Source organism: Oncorhynchus nerka, linkage group LG18, assembly GCF_034236695.1.
Source record: "Oncorhynchus nerka isolate Pitt River linkage group LG18, Oner_Uvic_2.0, whole genome shotgun sequence".
Classification (NCBI taxonomy): domain Eukaryota; kingdom Metazoa; phylum Chordata; class Actinopteri; order Salmoniformes; family Salmonidae; genus Oncorhynchus; species Oncorhynchus nerka.
Genome location: NC_088413.1, coordinates 25,438,750 through 25,461,147, shown reverse-complemented (window position 1 = coordinate 25,461,147; position 22,398 = coordinate 25,438,750). Strand labels below are relative to the sequence as shown.

General features: G+C 46.4%; 1 protein-coding gene across 9 annotated transcripts in view; it reads left to right on the top strand.

Annotated features, from left to right (window-relative positions):
- LOC115145578 (type II inositol 3,4-bisphosphate 4-phosphatase-like) overlaps positions 1–22,398 on the top strand; it is a 406,180-nt gene that overhangs the window by 303,717 nt on the left and 80,065 nt on the right. For all 9 annotated transcript variants that reach the window (XM_065003896.1, XM_065003895.1, XM_065003893.1 and 6 more), the window contains 4 exons: positions 2,262–2,331; positions 7,250–7,397; positions 14,243–14,373; positions 21,770–21,874. In XM_065003896.1, coding sequence (XP_064859968.1) covers positions 2,262–2,331; positions 7,250–7,397; positions 14,243–14,373; positions 21,770–21,874 — 454 coding nt within the window. The remainder of the gene's footprint in view (positions 1–2,261; positions 2,332–7,249; positions 7,398–14,242; positions 14,374–21,769; positions 21,875–22,398) is intronic.

Below are 22,398 nucleotides of genomic sequence, written 5' to 3'. Positions count from 1 at the left end.
CAGTCACCCACGGTCTCTGTTCGCTTCACACAGTGACACACGGTCTCTGTTCGCTTCACGCAGTCACACACGGTCTCTGTTCGCTTCACTCAGTCACACACGGTCTCTGTTCGCTTCACACAGTGACACACGGTCTCTGTTCGCTTCACGCAGTCACACACGGTCTCTGTTCGCTTCACGCAGTCACACACGGTCTCTGTTCGCTTCACGCAGTCACACACGGTCTCTGTTCGCTTCACGCTGTCACACACGGTCTCTGTTCGCTTCACGCAGTCACACACGGTCTCTGTTCGCTTCACGGTGTCACACACGGTCTCTGTTCGCTTCACGCAGTCATACACGGTCTCTGTTCGCTTCACGCAGTCACACACGGTCTCTGTTCGCTTCACGCAGTCACACACGGTCTCTGTTCGCTTCACGCAGTCACACACGGTCTCTGTTCGCTTCACGCTGTCACACACGGTCTCTGTTCGCTTCACGCAGTCACACAAGGTCTCTGTTCACTTCACACTGTTCACACTGTGGTCGCCAGCCAGGGGGAGATTTGAGTCTCGCGCTTCAATGCTCTTATTTGTTGCTGAAATTGACCCACTATGCTGTATACTTTCTCCATCTGTGTTTAAAAAAAACATTTGTTTTTCAGTTAGGGATTTTAATTTAGTTGAAACTTTTTTGCGTTTAAATGTTCACACCCTAACACTATGCATGATTATGTGATTCATAGATGCCACTGAATGGAAGTGTTACTGAATGGAAGTGCAACACTCAAAAATGGAAATGCAATTATCATGTGGATTTTCACCGAAAGTCGCAATCTCCTGCACAGTTCATCTGACATGAACAGAGCCACATCCTCTCGTATGGATTTTCACCCCTGCTATGTTCTCTTGACGTGAAGAAAGCTACCTTGTTTCTCTACATTCCCCTGACGTGAAGAAAGCTACCTGGTTTCTCTACATTCCCTTGATGTGAAGAAAGCTCCCTTGTTTCTCTACATTCCCCTGATGTGAAGAAAGCTACCTTGTTTCTCTATATTCCCCTGATGTAAATTAAGCTACCTTGTTTCACTATATTCCCCTGATGTAATTTAAGCTACCTTGTTTCTCTATATTCCCCTGATGTAAATTAAGCTACCTTGTTTCACTATATTCCCCTGGTGTAAATTAAGCTACCTTGTTTCTCTATATTCCCCTGGTGTAAGTTAAGCTACCTTGTTTCTCTATATTCCCTTGACGTAAATTAAGCTAACTTGTTTCACTATGTTCCCCTGACGTGAAGAAAGCTACCTTGTTTCACTATGTTCCCCTGACGTGAAGAAAGCTACCTTGTTTCACTATGTTCCCCTGACGTGAAGAAAGCTACCTTGTTTCACTATGTTCCCCTGACGTGAAGAAAGCTACCTTGTTTCACTATGTTCCCCTGACGTGAAGAAAGCTACCTTGTTTCACTATGTTCCCCTGACGTGAAGAAAGCTACCTTGTTTCACTATGTTCCCCTGACGTGAAGAAAGCGACCTTTTTTCACTATATTCCCCTGATGTAAATGAAGCTACCTTGTTTCGCTAAATTCCACTTTTTTCGCAAAAGTAGCAGTCCTAGTAGTTGATACATGCTAAAGTGTATTTCTGACGGTTTGTCAGCCTCGATGCCACTGACAGAGAGGCCTGAAAACTGTTGGTTGTCACTAGCACTTTGATGTCTTATCCCGCACGCATCATCAGAAAGGGACATTCAGCAGCTGGTGATGGGAAGATACTCATTATCAAAGGGGATGGTGACAAACACATGGAGTGTTCTTGAATGACGGAGGGTTGGTGTGTCTGTCTGTCTGTCTGTCTGTCTGTCTGTCTGTCTGTCTGTCTGTCTGTCTGTCTGTCTGTCTGTCTGTCTGTCTGTCTGTCTGTCTGTCTGTCTGTCTGTCTGTCTCTGTCTGTCTGTCTGTCTGTCTGTCTGTCTGTCTGTCTGTCTGTCTGTCTGTTTCTGTCTGTCTGTCTGTCTCTGTCTGTCTGTCTGTCTGCAAATGTGTTTAGCTTCACCTGTCATTTACCTCCTGCTGCCCCAAAAAACACTGAGCTAAATGAAAATGTATTTAAAGAGCAAGACATGCTGAACCAACAACATGTCAGGCTAGACGTGGCCGCCCCGCTGCTCAGAGAAAAGCAGAGTTTAATGTACATTCATATGTGTGTGTTTGATGGTAGAGATCTGACATGTACATGTAAACATCAACCATCTCTCTCTCTCTCTCTCTTCTTTCCACAGTGCACCTTAGTTTGTGAGTCATCACAGGGAACCCAGAACGACAAAGATAATAGCCCCCTGACGGGTGCTGGTAAGTTCAACTACGCTTGTTCCTTCTACCTTTAAACACCTATAATTTAACTGCTGACGTCCATCGTCATGGCAACCCTGTAATCAGTGGGAAGAGCTTTAAGGCTAATTTCATCCCCTCTAATTTGATCCTCCTTCCTCCCCCTGTCTAACCAATCACCCCAATCTCTCCTAGTGAAATTAGTTTATTACTGAAAAGATTTATCTCAAGTTTTTTGGGCATTTTCCCTTAAAAAAACCTATTACACCCCTGTAATTACCATGACCTAGTGTTGCCCCCAAATGCAGCTTGAAATTGACATAGTGTAATCAAGTGATCCATTAAGTTAACCCCCGTATACTTCTTGGTTTTCTCATTGGAAAGTGCGCCGCCCTTGACTAACCTTCTCCCGCCAAAGAGTTTTGAAGTCTCAATGGGGCTACCCAGTTTGATTAAAGAACTCATATTATTCATTCTCAGATCAAAACGGGAAGCCTTGGTTTAAGTAAGTAAAGGGAGGGAGAGACAGTGGGAAAGGTGTGAGACTTGGCCAACGGTGGCTCTAATGGAATTCACCCCGTTGTAACCTTTTATTCATTATCTACAGCACCATACCAGTGTCTCAAATGACATCATAGTGGGACCTTTTCTTCTTTTCTATTTGACTACCAAATGTAGAAAATGCCTTTTTCAAACATCTAGACACTGGTATGGGTGCAGGACAGGACTAATATGATGTACAAAAAAATGTATATAAAATGGTGAAGTGCCCCTTTAAAGCAGGTAATTATATCCCCAGACAAGGTGAAAGTCCGCCTGCCTCCCTTGGCGGCTCCAGTCCTGGTTCTGTATCTGTTCTGTGTGGACTGGCTGGAGAGGCAGACAAGCGGAAGCGACGACACGTCCATCCTGTGATACCAATTAAGGGAGAAGCCCCCGAATGGCGCAACACACTTCGCTTGTTACTCGATCACTGGGAGCGGGGAGAATCGAGCAGAAACACCAGGAGTGAGAAAAGAGAGAGAGGGAACGAGGGAGGAGGAGAAGGAGAGACTTGAGAAGGTCACTGCTCCCTGCGGTATTGGGAATATAAAGCCCTTCTTTCCCTTTTCTCATCACTCGTTCCTCTCCAGAGGGGAAAAGAAACCCTTCTGAGTCTCCAACTCCATCCTGCTCTTCTTCTATGCTTTCTTTTTTTCTTTCCCTTCCTCATTATCGTATTGCGGTACTTTCTAGAAAGTCTTATCTTCGTCTTTTTCTCTGTCTCTATTTCCGTCCTCAGCGTGTGTTGGTATGACTTTCCCTACAGCTCTGTTCTCTATACCCGTCGTCATTGTCACTATCTGTCGCAATTAGCTAGCGAGAGGCAGGCACCAGGGGGCTGTGCCACCCGTCTTCCTGCGCGGGGTGGGTTGCAGGAAGGCGGGTGGCACAGCTGCGTCCCATCACTATAACACGCTCCCCGCAGACTTAGAGAGATTGACTAATGCAATTTAGCCATTCACTTGTATTACCTTTCAGAGGGGGGAGAGCGGAGAAGGATGCACACACACATGCACACAAACACACACACAGGAGGGGGGGCGCCCGGGGAAGAAGTAATTTCCTTAAGAGGTGTGGGGAGAAGAGGAAGGAGCGATCTGATTGGCCTTCAGATTAGCGTGGCGGCGGGGGGAGGTCAGAGGTTCATCTGCTCCTTCGACCGTGTCCACTGCAAGGAGGAAGTACCAGTCATCCCTTCATCTCGCTCTCAATCTGTCCCTCTCACCTCTCCCTCTTTTTTTAACTCTGATTTACTCTTTGAAATGCCCTCTAGAATCCTGTCCCTCACCTCTCCCTCTCTCTTTTTAACTCTGACTTACTCTTTGAAATGCCCTCTAGAATCCTGTCCCTCATCACACAGCAGCAGCAACAGTGTCATTTAATAATCCAAGATCAACCTCTCTTTTTCATTTGATGTAATCATTAATATAATGATTATGAAAAAAATGATGGCTAAAAAGCTTAAATGGCCCACCTCAGAGGAAGTTTCTGCGCCTATTTCGAGTAATTCCTGTCCTAGAAAGAAAATCCTTGTTTTAGGCTCCACCTCGAAGACTGACGCAGGCTACTAATACATATTCAGGAATTGGGGGTGGGAACGTTGTGGTGATTTCCAGGTGTAACAGAGAAATGACAACAAATAGGCCACTGACTGAAGCTGTCAGTGTAATTAGCTAGCATGCTAAGCTAACCTTAGCCAGCTAATGAAAGTTGTGAAAAAGTCGATTTCTACTGGTGTGGGAGTTTAACCCTTTCTTATTTTTCACTTTTCACACTATTGTGTTGATTGCCGACCTCAGCCATACTCCTCTACCAGATCAGATATCATCTTTTTCACATGGTCCTCTCTAGCCTGGTTCCAGTAACTATGGTGGATGGGCTTGGCTCTAGTCTGTCCTAGCCAACCTTCCAGGGGCCTGATTCCTACCTCTCTGACTGTCCTTGACACTGAACTGAACACCACATTACTTCCCACCCCAGAGCCTCTAGTAAAAGTCACCTCTGACACATTATCCGCCAATTAGAAGGTCTCTCCACTGCCACACCGCCCCTCGTTGTGCCCGAACATCACAAGGTTGTCACTACATTCTCCAACGCTCTGTTGCCTTCTGTATGGGACATGGGACCCGGAATAACCAGGACAAAGTGCTCGGAATAAGGCCCTGACATTGAAAAGGGATGACGGAGTGAGGGCCAGTCTCTGTATTGAATTCGCACCTTGGAAAGTAAATGGATGGCAAATGGGTGCATATGGTAATGGGGCCTCCTCTCCCCTTTTCTCTCCTCTCCTCTCCCCTTTTCTCTCCTCTCCCCTTTTCTCTCCTCTCCTCTCCTCCCCCCTCCTCTCCTCTCCCCTTTTCTCTCCTCTCCTCCCCCTCCTCTCCCTCTCCCTTTTCTCTCCTCTCCTCCCCCTCCTCTCCTCTCCCCTTTTCTCTCCTCTCCTCCCCCCTCCTCTCCTCTCCCCTTTTCTCTCCTCTCCTCCCCCTCCTCTCCTCTCCCCTTTTCTCTCCTCTCCTCCCCCTCCTCTCCTCTCCCCTTTTCTCTCCCCTCCTCCCCCTCCTCTCCTCTCCCCTTTTCTCTCCCCTCCTCCCCCCCTCCTCTCCTCTCCCCTTTCTCTCTCACCTCCTCCCCCTCCTCTCCTCCCCCTCCTCTCCTCTCCTCTCCTCCCCCTCCTCTCCTCTCCCCTTTTCTCTCCTCTCCTCTCCTCTCCTCCCCCTCCTCTCCTCTCCCCTTTTCTCTCCTCTCCTCCCCCTCCTCTCCCCTTTCTCTCCCCTCCTCCCCCTCCTCTCCTCTCCCCTTTTCTCTCCCCTCCTCCCCCTTCTCCCCCTCCTCTCCCTCTCCCCTTTTCTCTCCCCTCCTCCCCCTTCTCCCCCTCCTCTCCTCTCCCCTTTCTCTCCCCTCCTCCCCCTCCCTCTCCCCTCCCCTTTTCTCTCCCCTCCTCCCCCTCCTCTCCTCTCCTCTCCCCCTCCTCCCCCTCCTCTCCCCTTTTCTCTCCCCTCCTCCCCCTCCTCTCCTCCCCTTCCTCTCCCCCCTCCCCTCCTCTCCTCCTCCCCTTCCCCTCCCCCCTTCCTCTCCCCTCTCCTACTCTCCTCCCCTTCCTCACCCCTCCCCTCCTCCTCCTCTCCTCTCCTCTCCTCCCCTTCCTCTCCTCTCCCCTCCCCTCTCCTCCTCTCCTCCCCTCCCCTCTCCTCCTCTCCTCCCCTTCCTCTCCCCTCCTCTCCTCCCCTTCCTCACCCCTCCCCTCCTCTCCTCTGCTCTCCTCTCCTCCCCTTCCTCTCCCCTCTCCTCCTCTCCTCAGGAGTTGGACTGACATTACCACTGTTAGTTGGTTGGTTGCAGCTTTCACAAGGAAGAGGGGAAGTGATTTTATTTTTTAAAAGGGAGGAATAAGTGCTTGGGTCACACTTGTGATTCCCAACCCTCGGTGCCGTGTAGCTTTTTTGGAAGCATTACACATCTTGAAGCCTCCGTCTTTAATGGTGAAGTCTCTTCTACTACTATCGGAGTGCTACAGCTTATTACTATTGAGTGACTTCCTTCCAGAACGCTAGCGTGGCCTCTAAGAAAAGGAGCAACGGCAGCGAACTGCGAATAGCTGTTTGAGGCGTACGGCTTTTTCCGGCTTTCTCACCCAGCGACTGCCAGCACACTGATAAGAGTATTAAAGCTGTTTTTTGGTTGCCGCATGATTGCTGCTAATAGCCACTCTAGGAAGAAAAAGGAAGAGGAGTGGAAGGGTTGAATTTGAATGGGGTTTAATAGGAGAAGATGGTGAGGCAAAGTTTGGGGAGTCAACCATCTTCCCTTTCCTTCACTGCTCTATCATAAACAAATCATTCAAATGGGAATCAAATTCAATGAAGCAATTGTTTCATAATGAAAGAATCATTTAATGGGCTGACCTGAGATCTCTTATATTCTTCATTTTCTAAGTCTTGGAGAGAGAGATGTGGAAAGAGTGATAGAGAGAGATGCAGCTCTTGGAAGATGAGGCAAACAGCAATCTTATCTATCGCAGACACTGTTATTGATTATGGGATTTCATTTGCAGCACATGCCACATGAAAATATGTTTTTTGAAGGGTTAGAGTTTTGTCTTCGGGTTTGTCCTCGGTATCAAAGTTTGTTTAGAACCAAAGCACATCGTCTGGTTGAGGTTTGTGAAACTTATTATGAAACTTAAATATATTTGAAGGTGTATGTGATCATTTTCAGTATGTCATGATGGTTGATACTGTATGTCTCTCTTTCTCTCTCCCCCTTCTACCTCTCTCCCTTCCTCTTCCTCCCCATTCTCCCTCTCACCCTCTGTCTCCCCCGCCTCTCTCTCTCTCTCTCTACCCTCCTTCTCCCTCCTCCTCTCCATCTCACCCTCCACCTCCTCCCTCTCTCCCAGTCTTTAAGAACCCGGTTTGTAAGGTCTACAAGTTCCAGACGGTGGATAGTAAATGGATGCTGGTGAGAGAGCAGATGGAGGAGTGTACTCTGTCCTTCAGCATCCCCAGACAGCTCCTCCACCTCTACATCCAGGAAGACATGAGGAGGTAAGAACCCATCTAGGATCAGTTTAGCCTTTACTGAACCACTGGGAGGGACAAAGCAAAACCTGACCTTGGAACAGTATTTCATATGGGATAATGACTTGTCTTTATAAGCACAGTGATTTGTGAGAAATAAACAGCAGCTGATTGAGGATCAGGTAAGACCACATTTAACCACTGGAGGTAGACATCAACACTGACCTCGGATCAGTGCATAGGGAGAGCACAGACTTAAGATCTATTGTAACAGCCTTACTCTAAGCCTAAATCTAACCACTAGGAGGTACATTGCATTCATTCGAATAGGGGCACTATAGCTCTGGGCCTGCCTACATTAACAGGCCTATTTCAGAGATGTAAATGGTTGTTCAAGAGCTATACTTAGAGAGGATTGAATTATTCAGGTCTGTTTAACACTTCAAAAGGGGATTGTTGTACGCCTGCACACTAGTCAACCAGCAACACACACACACACAGATGTACACTTGCATACAGGCACACATACAACATACATTTGCACACACACACACACATTTGCACACACACACACACACACACACACACACAGAGAGAGAGAGAGAGAGAGAGAGAGAGAGAGAGAGAGAGAGAGAGAGAGAGAGAGAGAGAGAGAGAAACACACACACCAACACTGCGTTGTTCTGAACAAAGTCCTGGAGCTTTATCGAGCTGAGAGTGGCTTTGAGGAAGATGAAGGTACTGTGTCGCTAATTGACTCTGCTCTTGATCTTGTTAGCTAATTAGTGGTCAAAGTGGCCACAAGATGATGAGGAAAAAGGGATGTGTATTGTAACCAAAATGATTCCAGATGACGTTTGAATCCCCCCAGAATGTTCCTAGTGCAGTGTTAATGGGACATTATACTCAACAGACATTCAAGTTTGTCAGATGTTTTCATACCTCAATAGTAGTCTGATGATTTTGACATCTGGAAACATCTGACAAAATTAGATTTGGGAGTTTAATGTCCCTTCTTTAACCACAGTTAACCCTCATTAACCACAGTTAACCCTCATTAACCACAGTTAACCCTCATTAACCACAGTTAACCCTCATTAACCACAGTTAACCCTCTTTAACCACAGTTAACCCTCATTAACCACAGTTAACCCTCATTAACCACAGTTAACCCTCTTTAACCACAGTTAACCCTCATTAACCACAGTTAACCCTCATTAACCACAGTTAACCCTCATTAACCGTCAGTTAACCCTCCCTTGGCAGGTCCAGGCTTGCCATTGTACTCAATAAAGGAAAGGTTAAGATCCTGCCAGTGAATAGATTATCCTAATCGGTTTATAAGAGAGAAGCCACTGTGATGGGTAAGAGGATCTCAGTGTTCTCTTCCCTCAGGGGCCCTATGAGCGTCTGTCAGGACAGATCGTTCCTCAACACGGCCGCCGTCCCCTAGCAATCCCTCATAATCCCCCGCCCGTCATATAGTCCCAAGCGGTCGATCTCATGGTCAGCGGCAGTATCCCAAATGGCTCCCTATTCCCTTCATAGTGCCCTACGAGCCCTGGTCAAAAGTAGTGCACTTTAAAGGATAGGCTTCCATTTGGAACACATGGAGTGTCCCCATCGGCCCACTAGTTTGGAATCCCAAGTCATTAAACTAGATTAGAAAATTCTCAGACCAAGGTTTCTCTCAAGTTCCAAATTAGAACATTCTCAGACCAAGGTTTCTCTCAAGTTCCAAATTAGAACATTCTCAGACCAAGGTTTCTCTCAAGTTCCAAATTAGAACATTCTCAGACCAAGGTTTCTCTCAAGTTCCAAATTAGAACATTCTCAGACCAAGGTTTCTCTCAAGTTCTAGATTAGAACATTCTCAGACCAAGGTTTCCCTCAAGTTCCCGCCCTTAAAAGCTATTATTTAAGCCTTGTTATTATCTGGTCTATTGCCTCTAGACTCTAACCTCTCTTGATACCTGCAGTCTGAGTAGAACAATACTTTAAAGCTAGAGTCCTTCATTGAAAGTATAACAAAGCCTTCACCCCACCTCTGTTTAGGTAAATAGCTACGGGATGGAGAAATGTAACGACTCTTAAATTCATAGACTATGGATGCAAGGACTGACCCTCCATATTTTGGAGGCAAGGACTGACCATAAAAATGATAGTGTTTTGAGGCTGTACAGCGTTTGTTCATGTTTGCATTGGTTACAAACATTCAAGTAAAACAAGCTTATATTTGGGGTTCTGATGGTGTATGACAGTTGAACTAAGCTCATGAGGCATTTAGATGTTCTCTTGTTCAGGAATCAATGGTTACATATCGTTCATTTGTCAATTATGGCTATAGCAATTAAGGACTTCAGAAAACGATCTCGCTCTGCCACTATACAATGGGTGTGTATGACACATGCTCAAAAACACAAGTACGTTATTGAGTTTGTTTACCCACACACATCAATGTATATCTATTATTCACTACCAGGTAGATAGGGAGTTTAAAAGCTTGTTTGTAATCCTCTTTAAACGATTTCAGGCGTTCTAGCTACCTCTTAGTGCTGTGTAAAAACTCAATCAGGCTTTACCCTTTTAATGATTAAGATACGCCTTTTAAGGCTGTGAAGTGGCACACACACACACACACACACACACACACACACACACACACACTGTGAAGTGGCATAGTCTCCTTCCCCGGCATCACTTTATGCTAATAGTGGCATCTCTTTTTCTCCTCTCTTCATCCCTCGTTCCCTTTGATGTTGACAGCCATGTTCCAACCTTATCAACATGCCTGTTTAATCTTTGTCCTTGTGTGTGGGTGTATAGCTCTTGTGTGGCTCTTTGTGTGTGAGTGACTGTGTGTGTGAGTGACTGTGTGTGTGAGTGTCCCAAATATGGATGTGTGTGTGGGCGTTAAATAATATTTATCCTTTTCTTTAATGAATTGATCTGATAGTTTCATGAATTCCGAGCTACGCCTACACTCCTTCCCCATTCAACAAGGAGGAAGTGAGCTGATAATCTTCTGCTCCTGTGAACTAAAGAGCATCACAGCGGTCTGCCTTTGGTTGGTGGTTGATACTACGGCCTCTCTACACTACATTTCAGTAAAGCACAGTATATGGAAATCAGTAGGCTATAGTTCTGTATGTACTTGGCCGTCTACAGTAAAGGAGGCAGGTTGGTTTGTAAAGAAGGAGGCTTCTGTTTGTGAGTCGTCTCACGCAGGTTATATTGACCCCAGGCCCAAAGCTCTTGGTGATTAAATTGAACAGGCCACTATAACACAGCATGAAATAAAGTCTCTCACATGACAGGTCTTTGCTCTTTGGAAAATGTATTCTGTACCCCTCATCTGTCCAAGTCAGTTTGAACATCTCTCTCTCTCTCTCTCTCTCTCTCTCTCCCTCTCCCTCTCTCTCTCTCTCTCTCTCTCTGTCTCTGTCTCTCTCTCTCTCTCGCTCTCTCTCATTTTCTTTCTTCTGCTTGTCTGTCTGAGGCCTCTGTCTACTTTTGCCCTCATTCCCTACTGTGTCTTGTTCTTCAAGTCTCAGTCTCTCGCTCATGTCAATCTTCCCTGCATTTGTCTCTCTCACTCTTTCTCGCTCTCTTTCATCTTCCCTACTCAGTGTCCCTCTTAAGGCCTGTGACTCATTGTCACCCCTCCCCCCGTCTATCTCTCTCTTCCTCTCTCTATCTCACTGGCATAACGCAGTTTCTCTGCCCCCCCCCGCAAGGTCAGAGTTTCATTATGCAGTGTACTATAGCTTTCTACCACATCTCCCTCCCTCCTTCATCTTCCCTATTCATTGTCCCTCTTAAGGCTTGTGACTCAGTCTCCCCCTACCCCCCGGCACACACACTGTTGTTCACCCACTGACCCCCAACCACCGCTGTCTGCCCAGCATCAAAATAACCCGTCTGGGCTGGGGCTGACGCCTCTTGATACACAAATAACAGTGGTTTAGACAGAAGAATATGGATTACACTGAATGGCTGCAATCTGCTGAAGAGCATGGGTATGGTGTTTGACAAAGTGTCTATAGCGCTGGAATCAGACGGCATCATAGAGAGAGCATCACACACACACACACCCACATACACACACACACACACACACACACACACACACACACACACACACACACACACACACACACACTGCATTCTCTCATGAGCATTAGAGCCCTCTCCAAACCCAAGTGGATGGCTGGGTTAGAACAATATGTTTGATTGGAGCATCGAGGCCTCATGGAGTGGGTCTACTTTAAACCTCACTACGCCAACCCCCACGAAATGACACCTATCTGAACGTCCCCATCTCCTACTCTGCGAGAGGGCCAATATCATTATCTCTGTCAGCAGTGGTGTTGGATTACCATACAGAACAAAGAGAAATAATCCTTTTTTCTCCCTCTTCTACCCCAAACTCATACTGGAGAATATTTTTGTCCTGTTTTAAAACGAAATCGGGTGCCTTTTGTGCGCTGACTAATTTACAAAGATGCTAATCTTCTGGTTGAAAGTGTTAAGGCTACACGGGAAGGCTTTGAGTCGGGAACGTTACATGGGAACTCATCATTGTTCTCTGAGGAAATCTCCACACAATTAAGGGTGGCTGATCTTAGCTCTTAATGAGACACCGGAATGAGATACTGAAGTTCTCTTTTTACGGAATATTCTGGAAGCGAAAAGTCGGAAGCCCACCTGGTTTGGCTAGATAAGTCCCTATTACTTATGGTAATTAAAATGAATGGGGTAGTTACGGTATTTTACATGTTTAGATATTTGTTTTGTTACTTGAAATCAGTCTATGGACAAGGACTGCAATCCACGATGGTTTTGTTTAGCTAGCCACTGTCAAGAAATGCTAATAAGGAAACAAATACATAAATATGTAAAATCATGGAACTATCCCTTTAACTCTCTCCCATGATGTTGAATCAATGCTCCCTATGGCCGTTACCCACAACTCACCTGTGGAGCATAGCCGCACACCGTCTTGGTCACAGAGCAATGTGTTCCACCACTAGGTCTGCCACAGAGCTTATTTACAGTAGATCCTTACTCTCCGGGATCCTTGGGATGTCCCTACTCTATTGAAGTTGAAATGTAAAATGGTTAGGGCTAGGGTTTAGGGTAGGGACGTCCCAAGGACCCCGGATAGCACTACTCATTTTAACTACCGTAGACAGAGGGTGCACTTTAAGGTGGAAAGGGGGGGTCAAGGAGAAATGTTAACTGCACCTGGGCAGCATGGCACTATCTATCTGGCTACATTTACTTCTGTGCCATTGTCAATTGGGTTTCGAGGCGAGAGGGTGGAGGGTGGTGATAGATGATTTGATATGTTTGCAAATGTCCCTTAATCTCTCACAAAAACACATCATGCGAACATTTCGATCGATGATATGTTTGCAAATGAATTAGAATAGATCAATCAGTCTGATAACATATTCTTAAAGTGGCTAATTGACATTTTAGTGAGTCTGATTAGCAGCACCACACTGTCTGTAGTCTGAGAAACATTGGATCCGTTGTCAGGAATAACACATCTCTATTAAAGCAAATAGCCCACAGAAACCCCCTACGTATCATTGAGATCAAGACCTGCTTTACAGTGGATAGTACAGGCACCGTGTCTCATATCACGTCTGATCACAGCCATTCAGATGGTAACAACGACCCAGCCGGCTAAGGAAAACTCACACACAGGCGGTGGCCTGGGTATCAGCTTGGACGCCTCCGGCGACAGGTGGTTATTTCCTCGGCAATGACCTCAGTTTACCTCGGGCCCCTAATGGCAACGTGTAGGGGTATTTTGGCCCTCCGGCTACACACCTCACACGCACACCTCGCTACGAGATCAATCCGGTTGCCGGGGCGATCGACTTCGACAAACTAGAGAAGAGGGCTAGATAGAGGGGTTTATTCTTGGTTAATGGGATCTGGGTGGTAGGATGTCTCTGACTGGGAGAAGAGAAGAAGGGGTGATGTTGGTAAACGAGTGGATAAGTGGACAAAATGGCTTCTAGCCTGAGGGTGGGATTTGTTTCATAATGATCAGTCTATCGACTAAGCAGTGAGGCTCAGGGATGGGGTAAATGGTGTGTGTGTGTGTGTGCACATTTGTGTGTAGGCGCCCATCTGCATGTGTGTGTGTGTGTGTGTGTGTGTGCGTGTGTGTATGTGTGTGTGTGTGTGTGTGTTCCTGCATGCATCAGAGAGGTGTTAAACGGTCTGTTAATACACTCACCACTGTGACAGTTAGGGTCATATGACTCAAACCAGAAGACAATGAACAGCATTAGTCACAGTGGAGGCAATCTAACCGTGCTATTGGCCATGAGCCAGCACAACAGCATTAGATGATGCAGGGGGTCATAGAATAGGTTCAGTCTTGCTGGATAATACTGTACGTGGTTGTGTTGAACCTGCCAAAGCAATCTTTATGAATGTCTTGATTTACAAAATGCATGCATGTATACTGTAATGATCTGTTTCCTCTCAGTGACATTCCTGTATATCTCTACCCAGTAAAGACAGAACAGGGATATGCGCTTCTTCTAAGCCGGGTTCCTCTCTAGGTTTCTTCCTTCTACGGAGTTATTTTAGTTTCCTGGCCACTGTGCTTCTGCTTATGTCTCTGCTTGCTCGGCCGGGCTTTACAAATAAAATGTATTGATTGATTTACTGTCTCTCTCTCTGTTCTTACTCTGTCGCTCTCCTTACTTTCTCTCTCCCTTTCTGTGTCAGTGGGATATGGGTTTGATTGAACTGAGCCGACAGAGTCCGGTTGAGAAATTCCTTGTACTCCGTAACGTTCCATGTATCTCTCATTGACATTCCCTGTGGATCCCCTGTCATTCCAGGATACAGGAGCTGAGGGACCTTGGGGAACTGTCTCCCCACTGGGACAACCTGAGGAAGGAGGTGATTGGCCGTTATGGACAGGTGATAGCTGCCTACCAGGAGACCCTGGCTGAGCTGAATAAGATCACTGGTAAGACTTACTAGATGCACACAGGCAAGCATGGACACACACATAGTCACTATACGCACACACATATTTACACTATGCACACACAGTGCTTCATGCCCTATACCTTGCTATAATGCTCTCTTCCTCTTAAAAGGGTAGAGGTACCCTTGGGAAGAAGCCAGCATTTCTGAAATCCCTCTCTGTGAACACCCTTGCTGAATCGTCTTATTTGGGTTTTGTTTGGCCTTTTCTTGTTTTTGTTTACCACATTGCCTACGTTTCTGTAATTGCCGATGTTTCCCGTTTCGTCCTTGTCACACAGACAAACACATGTTCCTCCGTCTCCAGTGGACTGGGATGCAGTGGATACCTTTGTGCTTATCATTGCTTGGTAAAGAGGTGGAGTCTGAGGAAATGACTTATCAATGACCCAAGCACTGCCCAGATAATCCCTACCATTGTGTCCCTGACTTGTCTTAGTGGTGCTGCAAATGTACATCGAATCAAGTTTAATTAGTCACATGCCGAATACAACAGGTTCACCTTACAGTGAAATGCTTACATACAAGCCCCTAACCAACAATGCAGTTTAAAAATACAAATAAGAATAAGAAAAGTAAGAAGTAGTTAAAGAGCAGCAGTAAAATAACAATAGCGAGACTATATACAGGGGGATACCCGTAGAGAGTCAATGTGCGGGGACACCGGTTAGTCAAGGTATGTACATGTAGCAGCGGTGTAAAAGAGAGGGGGGGGGGGGCAATGCAAATAGTCTATGTAGCTATTTGATTAGATGTTCAGGAGTCTCATGGTTTGTGGGTAGGAGCTGTTTAGAAGCCTCTTGGACCCTAGACTTGGCGCTCCGGTAATGCTTGCCGTGCGGTAGCAGAGAGAACAGTCTATGACTTGGGTGGCTTGCCCCCAAAATATGGAGGGTCAGTCCTTGCATCCATAGTCTATGAATTTAAGAGTCGTTACATTTCTCCATCCCGTAGCTATCTTTTACAATTTGTAGGGCCTTCCTCTGGTATAGAGAACCTGGATGGCAGGAAGTTTGGCCCCAGTGATGTACTGAGCTGTACGCACTACCCTCTGTAGTGCCTTGCGGTCGGAGGCCAAGCAGTTGCCATACCAGGAAGTGCAGCTGTAGAACCTTTTGAGGATCTGAGGACTCATGCCAAATCCCCCTCTATTCCCCCTCTCCTGGGGGGGAATAGGTTTTGTCGCTCGGCCCTGCTTTTCCTGTAGTCCACAATCATCTCCTTTGTCTTGATCATGTTGAGGGGGAGGTTGTTGTCCTGGCACCACACGGCCAGGTCTCTGAGCTCCTCCCTATAGGCTGTCTCATCGTTGTTGGTGACCACTGTTGTGTCATCTGCAAATGATGGTGTTGGAGTCGTGCCTGGCTGTTTAGTCATGAGTGAACAGGGAGTGAGCACGCACCCTTGAGGGGCCCCTGTGTTGACGATCAGCGCGGCAAATGTGTTGTTACCTACCCTTACCACCTGGGGGCGGCCCGTCAGGAAGTCCAGGATCCAGTTGCAGAGGGAGGTGTTTAGTCCCAGTGTCCTTAGCTTATTGAGGGTACTACGGTGTTGAACGCTGAGCTGTAGTCAATGAATAGCATTCTCACATACAGTAGGTGTTCCTTTTGTCCAGGTGGGAGCGGGCAGTGTGAGGTGCAATAGAGATTGCATCTTCTGTGGATCTGTTAGGGCAGTATGCAAATTGGAGTGGATCTAGGGTTTCTGAGATAATGGTGTTGATGTGAGCCATGACCAGCCTTTCAAAGCACTTCATGGCTACAGACGTGAGTGCTACGGGTCGGTAGTCATTTAGGCAGGTTACCTTAGTGTAAAGGTAGGAATCACGGCCGGATGTGACAGATCATACCAGAGGTTTTGTAGTGATTCCTATGTTGAAGATGTAAAGAATATTTGCTGGTCTTTGGTGTGTAATGAGGAGCAACCAGACAATACACTTTTATGAAATTAATTATTCCAGTTACTAACAAGCATGCACCCAGCCCTATATAAAATAGAACGACATATTTTATGTTATCATACAGACAGTCAATGTCACATATCAAGTTGAACTCATCTGACTAATGTTTGAATGTTTGATGCGTGTCGATTAGATCCAGAATTTAATTCTGGGTAAAAAATGACACTGGGTGAGGACTGAGGCCTTGGGGACCGATGACCACCTCGAGTCACCTTTGTTTCTTCTTTACGACTTCCCTTCATCCTGGAGAGCAGAAAACAGTGTTTCTGTCTTCTGCTGCGTTAGTTTCCATAGCAACAAAGTTTCTACAAGGGTTAAGGGGGATAATGAAGAATTACGTGATAATCATTTTGTTGACAAGGGGAAGCTGATTGAGTGCTACTCTGTGTGCGTGTGTGTGTGTGTGTGTGTGTGTGTGTGTGTGTGTGTGTGTGTGTGTGTGTGTGTGTGTGTGTGTGTGTGTGCGGGGGGGGCTTCATCTGATATTGATAGGGTTTACACACTTATCCTGCTGATTCCTGATGCAGAACAAAACTTAGACAGTTAACTGTTTGACTGAATCACACACACACACACACACACTCACACACACACTCACACACACACACACACACACACACACACACACACCCCACACACCCCCACCTACATACATCCACTCTGTTGCACAAAATGACAGATATTATTTGGCACTATCAAATTATCCATATCTGTCCTCGACCAAATTCAATAGACTTCCACAACACGATGCTTGATGGGTCACAGTGCGAGCCATAACAACTCTTTCTCAATTTCTCTCTCTTTCTCTCACTCTATCCCTCCCCCATCCCTCTATCGACCCTCTATCCCAGCTTCCTTGGGTCCCAGCGGCCATAGAATCCTGATGGAGTGATAGATTTTTCCTCCCACACCTCTCATTCCATAATGAGATATTTGTCAAGGTGTTTTTTCCCTGCGAACCTCTGATGAGCGACGATGGCCACACACACACACACACACACACACACACACACACACACACACACACACACACACACACACACACACACACACACACACACACACACACACACACACACACCATCTAGTAAGTAGAGGGCAAAGCGGCGTGGGTTGAGATGCTTCATGACAGCTCTCCCTGCATGGCCAGATGCTGCATTGTGTGATGATCAAGTTAGCTGCTAGCCGTTGGACACGTGCAGCAGAGGAGGGGGCCCTCGCAGCCTATAATCCAGCACTGCATTAAGTCGGTGCAGTGACAGACGCTAAACGAGCAGGGCAGAGAAGGCAGCAAGCAGGTTAAGTATTGATACCTAATGTGATTAAAGGAAAGGTGGGGAGTGGGAGGATAGAGAGATGTAAGAACGATGGAGAGAGAAAGAGGTGTGTATGTGGTGGATAGTTGCAATGTTACAAGTGAGAGAGTGAGAAAGTGGGGAGAGGGAAAGTGAGATTGAAGAGGAGGAGGGAGGATGGACGCACTGCGTTGTGTACCAGTAGCCTGTGGGGGTTTGAGGAGGATGGACGCACTGCGTTGTGTACCAGTAGTCTGTGGGGATTTGTGCCTGTAGTCGTCAGGGGGGGTTGATTGAATAAATCCTCTTCCACAGTTTCAAAAACAAAATGGGTGTTTTCCTTTTATTCATACTTATTAAGCTGGAATGACCCCAGCATACTTCAGATGGTCTAATAACTCCATTCATTCATTCATCATCTCTCCCACTCCTATTGTTTTCCGGCCGGCGAATTAGAAGCTTGGTTAATCCCGTTAGTGAATGTTTGTTGGCCTTCCTCGGTCAGCGACAGTAAAGACCCGTCTGTAACTCGCTCTTCAATCATGGTGAGCAAAATCCCCCTTCTAGACTAAATAGTCTTGTTGTATTGTTACAGAGGCGCCTGAGGGATGAAGTAGTGTGTGAGCTGTGTCGCCAGTGTGTGAGCCACTGTAGTCCTGTATATTGTAGACAGTCTACAGACACCACCAGTGTGTTTCCAGTTCCTCCACTGTGGGAGCTCTAAGTTGCCTGCTATTTGAATGAAAGGAAATCCTCGGATACACTATGAGAGAATTCCCTGAGCCACCCCAAATGTATCCCTGTCTGCACCACACAAGAGGAGTGGAGGGAGGATAGGAAAAATGTTAAATGCACAAATCCGTCCCAGCATCAATCTGAACCCCGGCGTCCCGGCGGTGGTTATTTGGGAGTCTTGTTTGCTGTGCCAAGTGTGTCCTGAGGCGGCCTGAGGAGCCTGTGAACGCTGAGGCTTTCGCTGCGTTCCTCTGCTTTCCTCAGCACCAGCCCCCCACTGCTAAGCTTCTTTAAAGTCTATGCTGCTAGCTAGCTACCGGGCCTGATTGGATGCTGCTGCTGCTACTACTGCTACATATTGGCTTTTTCATTTGGAAGGATGTGTGATACTGCATTGGAAAAGGTTTTTGAACTCTCCAGATGGTTGAAATGGCCCTAATCAAAGACGATATTGACTATGTTCATGGATGGATTGGTACAGGAAGGAGAAGGTACTTTCTGCCACCGTCTGTAATCGTTAGTGGATTGAACAATCGTTTCTGAAGTTAGTGATCCAAAGGCATCCCATAATGTCTCTTCAGGCTGACAGAGAGAGAACCTGCATCCCACTGCTGGCTTGCCTCTGAAGCTATGCAGGGTTGGTCCTGGATGGGAGACCAGATGCTGCTGGGAGTGGTGTTGGAGTGCCAGTAAGAGGCACTCTTTCCTTTGGTCCCCCCAAAAATATCCCAATGCCCCAGGGCAGTGATTGGGGACATTGCCTTATGTAAGATGCTGTCTTTCGGATGGGATGTTAAACGGGTGTCCTGTCTCTCTGTGATCGCTAAAGATCCCATGGTGTTAACCCCGGTGTCCTGGCTAAATTCCCAATCTGTCCTCATACCATCAGGGCCACATAATCATCCCCAGCTTCCAATTGGCTCATTCATCCCCCCTCCTCTCCCCTGTAACTATTCTCCAGGTCGTTGCTGTAAATGAGATCTTACCTGGTAAGATCAGGGTTAAATCAGAGTGAGAGAGTCCCTCCACTCCAACCCCCTCCACTTTGGCCAGCCAGCTGTGTGTGGGTCAGTATCCTGGCTCCCTCCTGTCACACAGACTGACCACCTGGGCAAACAGATGGGAATTTGATACGGCTAATTCGTCTAACCCGCACCGGTCGCTAGCTCGATTAGCCCCCGTCCCCCGTGCACACAGTTGACAGAGTGACTGACGGCAGCCCACTGAGCTGAAGTGATGGCAAGGCCCCTGGCAGACTTTAGCATTAGCCGTAAGAGATCGCTCAACCTAGCACAGCTGGGAGAGATCATAGGGCATGTATAGCTAAATGCTACAGATGAATATGTGACGTCAGAAACAAGAATATAAAGATGGCTGCCAAACTAGGAGCTTTTGAAGGGTGGTGATATAGATACTAAACAAATAGCCGGATATAATTTGGGTATTTGGCCATCACACATGGCAAAGGAATGAAACAGACTTGAAACCTAGCTAGCATCCCGTGTAGGGCCTGTACAAAAATGTACAGTCAATAATCTGGAGCCTGTGTGGACATCTGTAAGTAAGCAGCTGGAGACCAGATGTGCTAGCATCAGGCTAGCATGTTGTAAGTGTAGCCAACTGGAAGAGCAGTGAAATGTTTCATGGGTGGTAGTGGGGACACGTGTGGTGTCCTCGACAGCACACTGACTCCTGCACGTGCGAACGCTCACTGGGTCCTCCTAACGATGGGTGGGATGGGGAAATGGGATGTCAAATATATATCCACAGGGAAAAGCACAACCAGGATATCTAAATAAATGAAATTACTGAGCCTATAACTTTGGTATCCTGCGTGTGCTTTTCCCTGTGGATATATATTTGGAATTAGCACCGCAAACATCTACTTGGAACAGTTTATTATAGTCTTGGCTGAAAGGACATTTGTCTAAATTGGGATTCCAACATTATGTTGATAAATGGGATGTATAGACCTCTCTGCTCAAATGGAATACACAGGACAAGGGTAAATGCACCCAGTCCTCATGCAGACACATCAACTTGTTTTTCCCCATGTTTGAATGTCTGATTGATTGTTTGAGTTGCGTGGAATTTCTCAAAGCTGGAAACACAGAGTTCTGATCGAATCGAGAGAAAACCCAATTAAACATTTTTGATGTGGAACTAATTTGGAAGAGAACTTCAAATGTTTGTTTGAGGAGAATACGATTTTCCCTCGAGTGTGTGTGTGTGTGTGTGTACCTGTTTTTTCCCTACCTTTATCTTGACTCACACAAATACCCTCTCCTTCAGCAAACACCGCAAAATGTCAGATAGCCTGCGTTGTTTGACTGTTCTTAAAAGCTTAGCCCTATTTCAAAGAAAGTTTTCCAGCTCTATTTACATATTTAGGATTTACGCTACCGGCGTGGAGCGTCAGATAGTGTTTTTCATCTTCAGCATAAGCCTGTGCTTTATCTTTTGGGGGGTACCGTTTTAATTGGAAGTTTGGTACAAAGCAAGTGGTGCAAAAGAGGATCAAATCCTATGCTTAGAGGATTACACTGTACATTAGTGGATGCATTGGAAGGCCTGATCTGAAATTGAGCTGGTTTTGAAATGCGGAGAAGTCTCTGTTATCTGTGATATATATTTCTAAGTATCTTGCATTGGAAGGTAAATCCAGGCTTTAAAGTGATTTTACAGTAGCTATGCATAACGTGTCCATTAGAAGATATAGGTGTTTGCAGGTTTGTAATAGCTGTATTTTTAAAAGGTATACATTTCTGTCTGTGCAGAAACATGTGAGGGTCATAACTGGAGCTACAAGCTCAGCCAGATAAGAAGCACAGGCTAGTAATGAACTGGGGTGTAATCATTCGTCCAAACAGTTGCAAACAGTTACGTTTTGCAACAAAAACAAGAGTTTCTATTGGACAAATTCAGGTGGGTCCTTCCCCGTTTCGTTCCGTTTGCGTCCGTTTAAGAAAAGCTTTGCAACAGAATCGGCGTAATGAATACACTCCTGGGTCCAGACGAAACAGTTCTGTACTCAAGGGTGTGACTCCTTAAGGATTGGTGGTATGCAGCCGATAGGCTCCTGTGTTTGGTCTATGAGTTTGATAACATGATCTTGTAATCTATGACATTGAAGATGCTGAATTTGGTGCTTTCTGCGTATTCTTAGTTACATGATGCAGTGACGCTTTAAAGTTGAGCTAATAGTGTGGATTTGAGAGAGACCACTAAGCGTTGCAAGACCAGATGGGAGGGAGTGTAGGGTGTCACTGGGCTCTACTATGAGGCCTTCTACCTGACGTGGAAAGCCTCTTTCAGTTATAAACATCTTAATGGCTTGCAATGTGTCCAATACTGACACATCTTTTCTTCGCTATCTTTTCCAGGTCCGTCATTCAAGCCGAGCTGCAGCAAGGCCCAGAGGTATCTAGAGTTCATCCCTATCAACCTGCACACCCAGAGGATGAGGGTGACGTGTCCCAGACAAACAGGTGTGTGTCCAAATGGACCTATAAAGCATACGGCTTGTATTCATTAGGCACCAAAAACGGATTAAAACAGGGAAGGACTAGCTGGACTTGTCCAATAAGAAATGTACATTTTAGTTTTCAGGGTTATGGTGTGCCCTAATGAATATAACCCTGACTATTACATCTTCATGCGGGTTTTCCAGCTGCTGGGAATGAGCACTGGGGTCTTGAACGTCACCTACAGCCGCTACAGTTCAAGAGTTCACGTCCTTTGCTCTACTTCTTCTCTTGTCAGGAGAGTGCACAAGGCGCGGATCAGAGGCATCTGGGGTGCTGACAGGTGCACATTAACTCTGACAGACAGACCGACCGACAGACAATGGTCTAACGAAGCCCTACGCGTTTGGCCCTGAGAGGGAATACACAGAATAGCCTGCCTTAGAGCTTCCATCTCCCTCTACAACCAACCCCAATACTCACCTCTCTAGTTCGGCCCTAGACTTGTCAAAATGCATTATGGCCGCTGACACGCTTCTACACGCTAG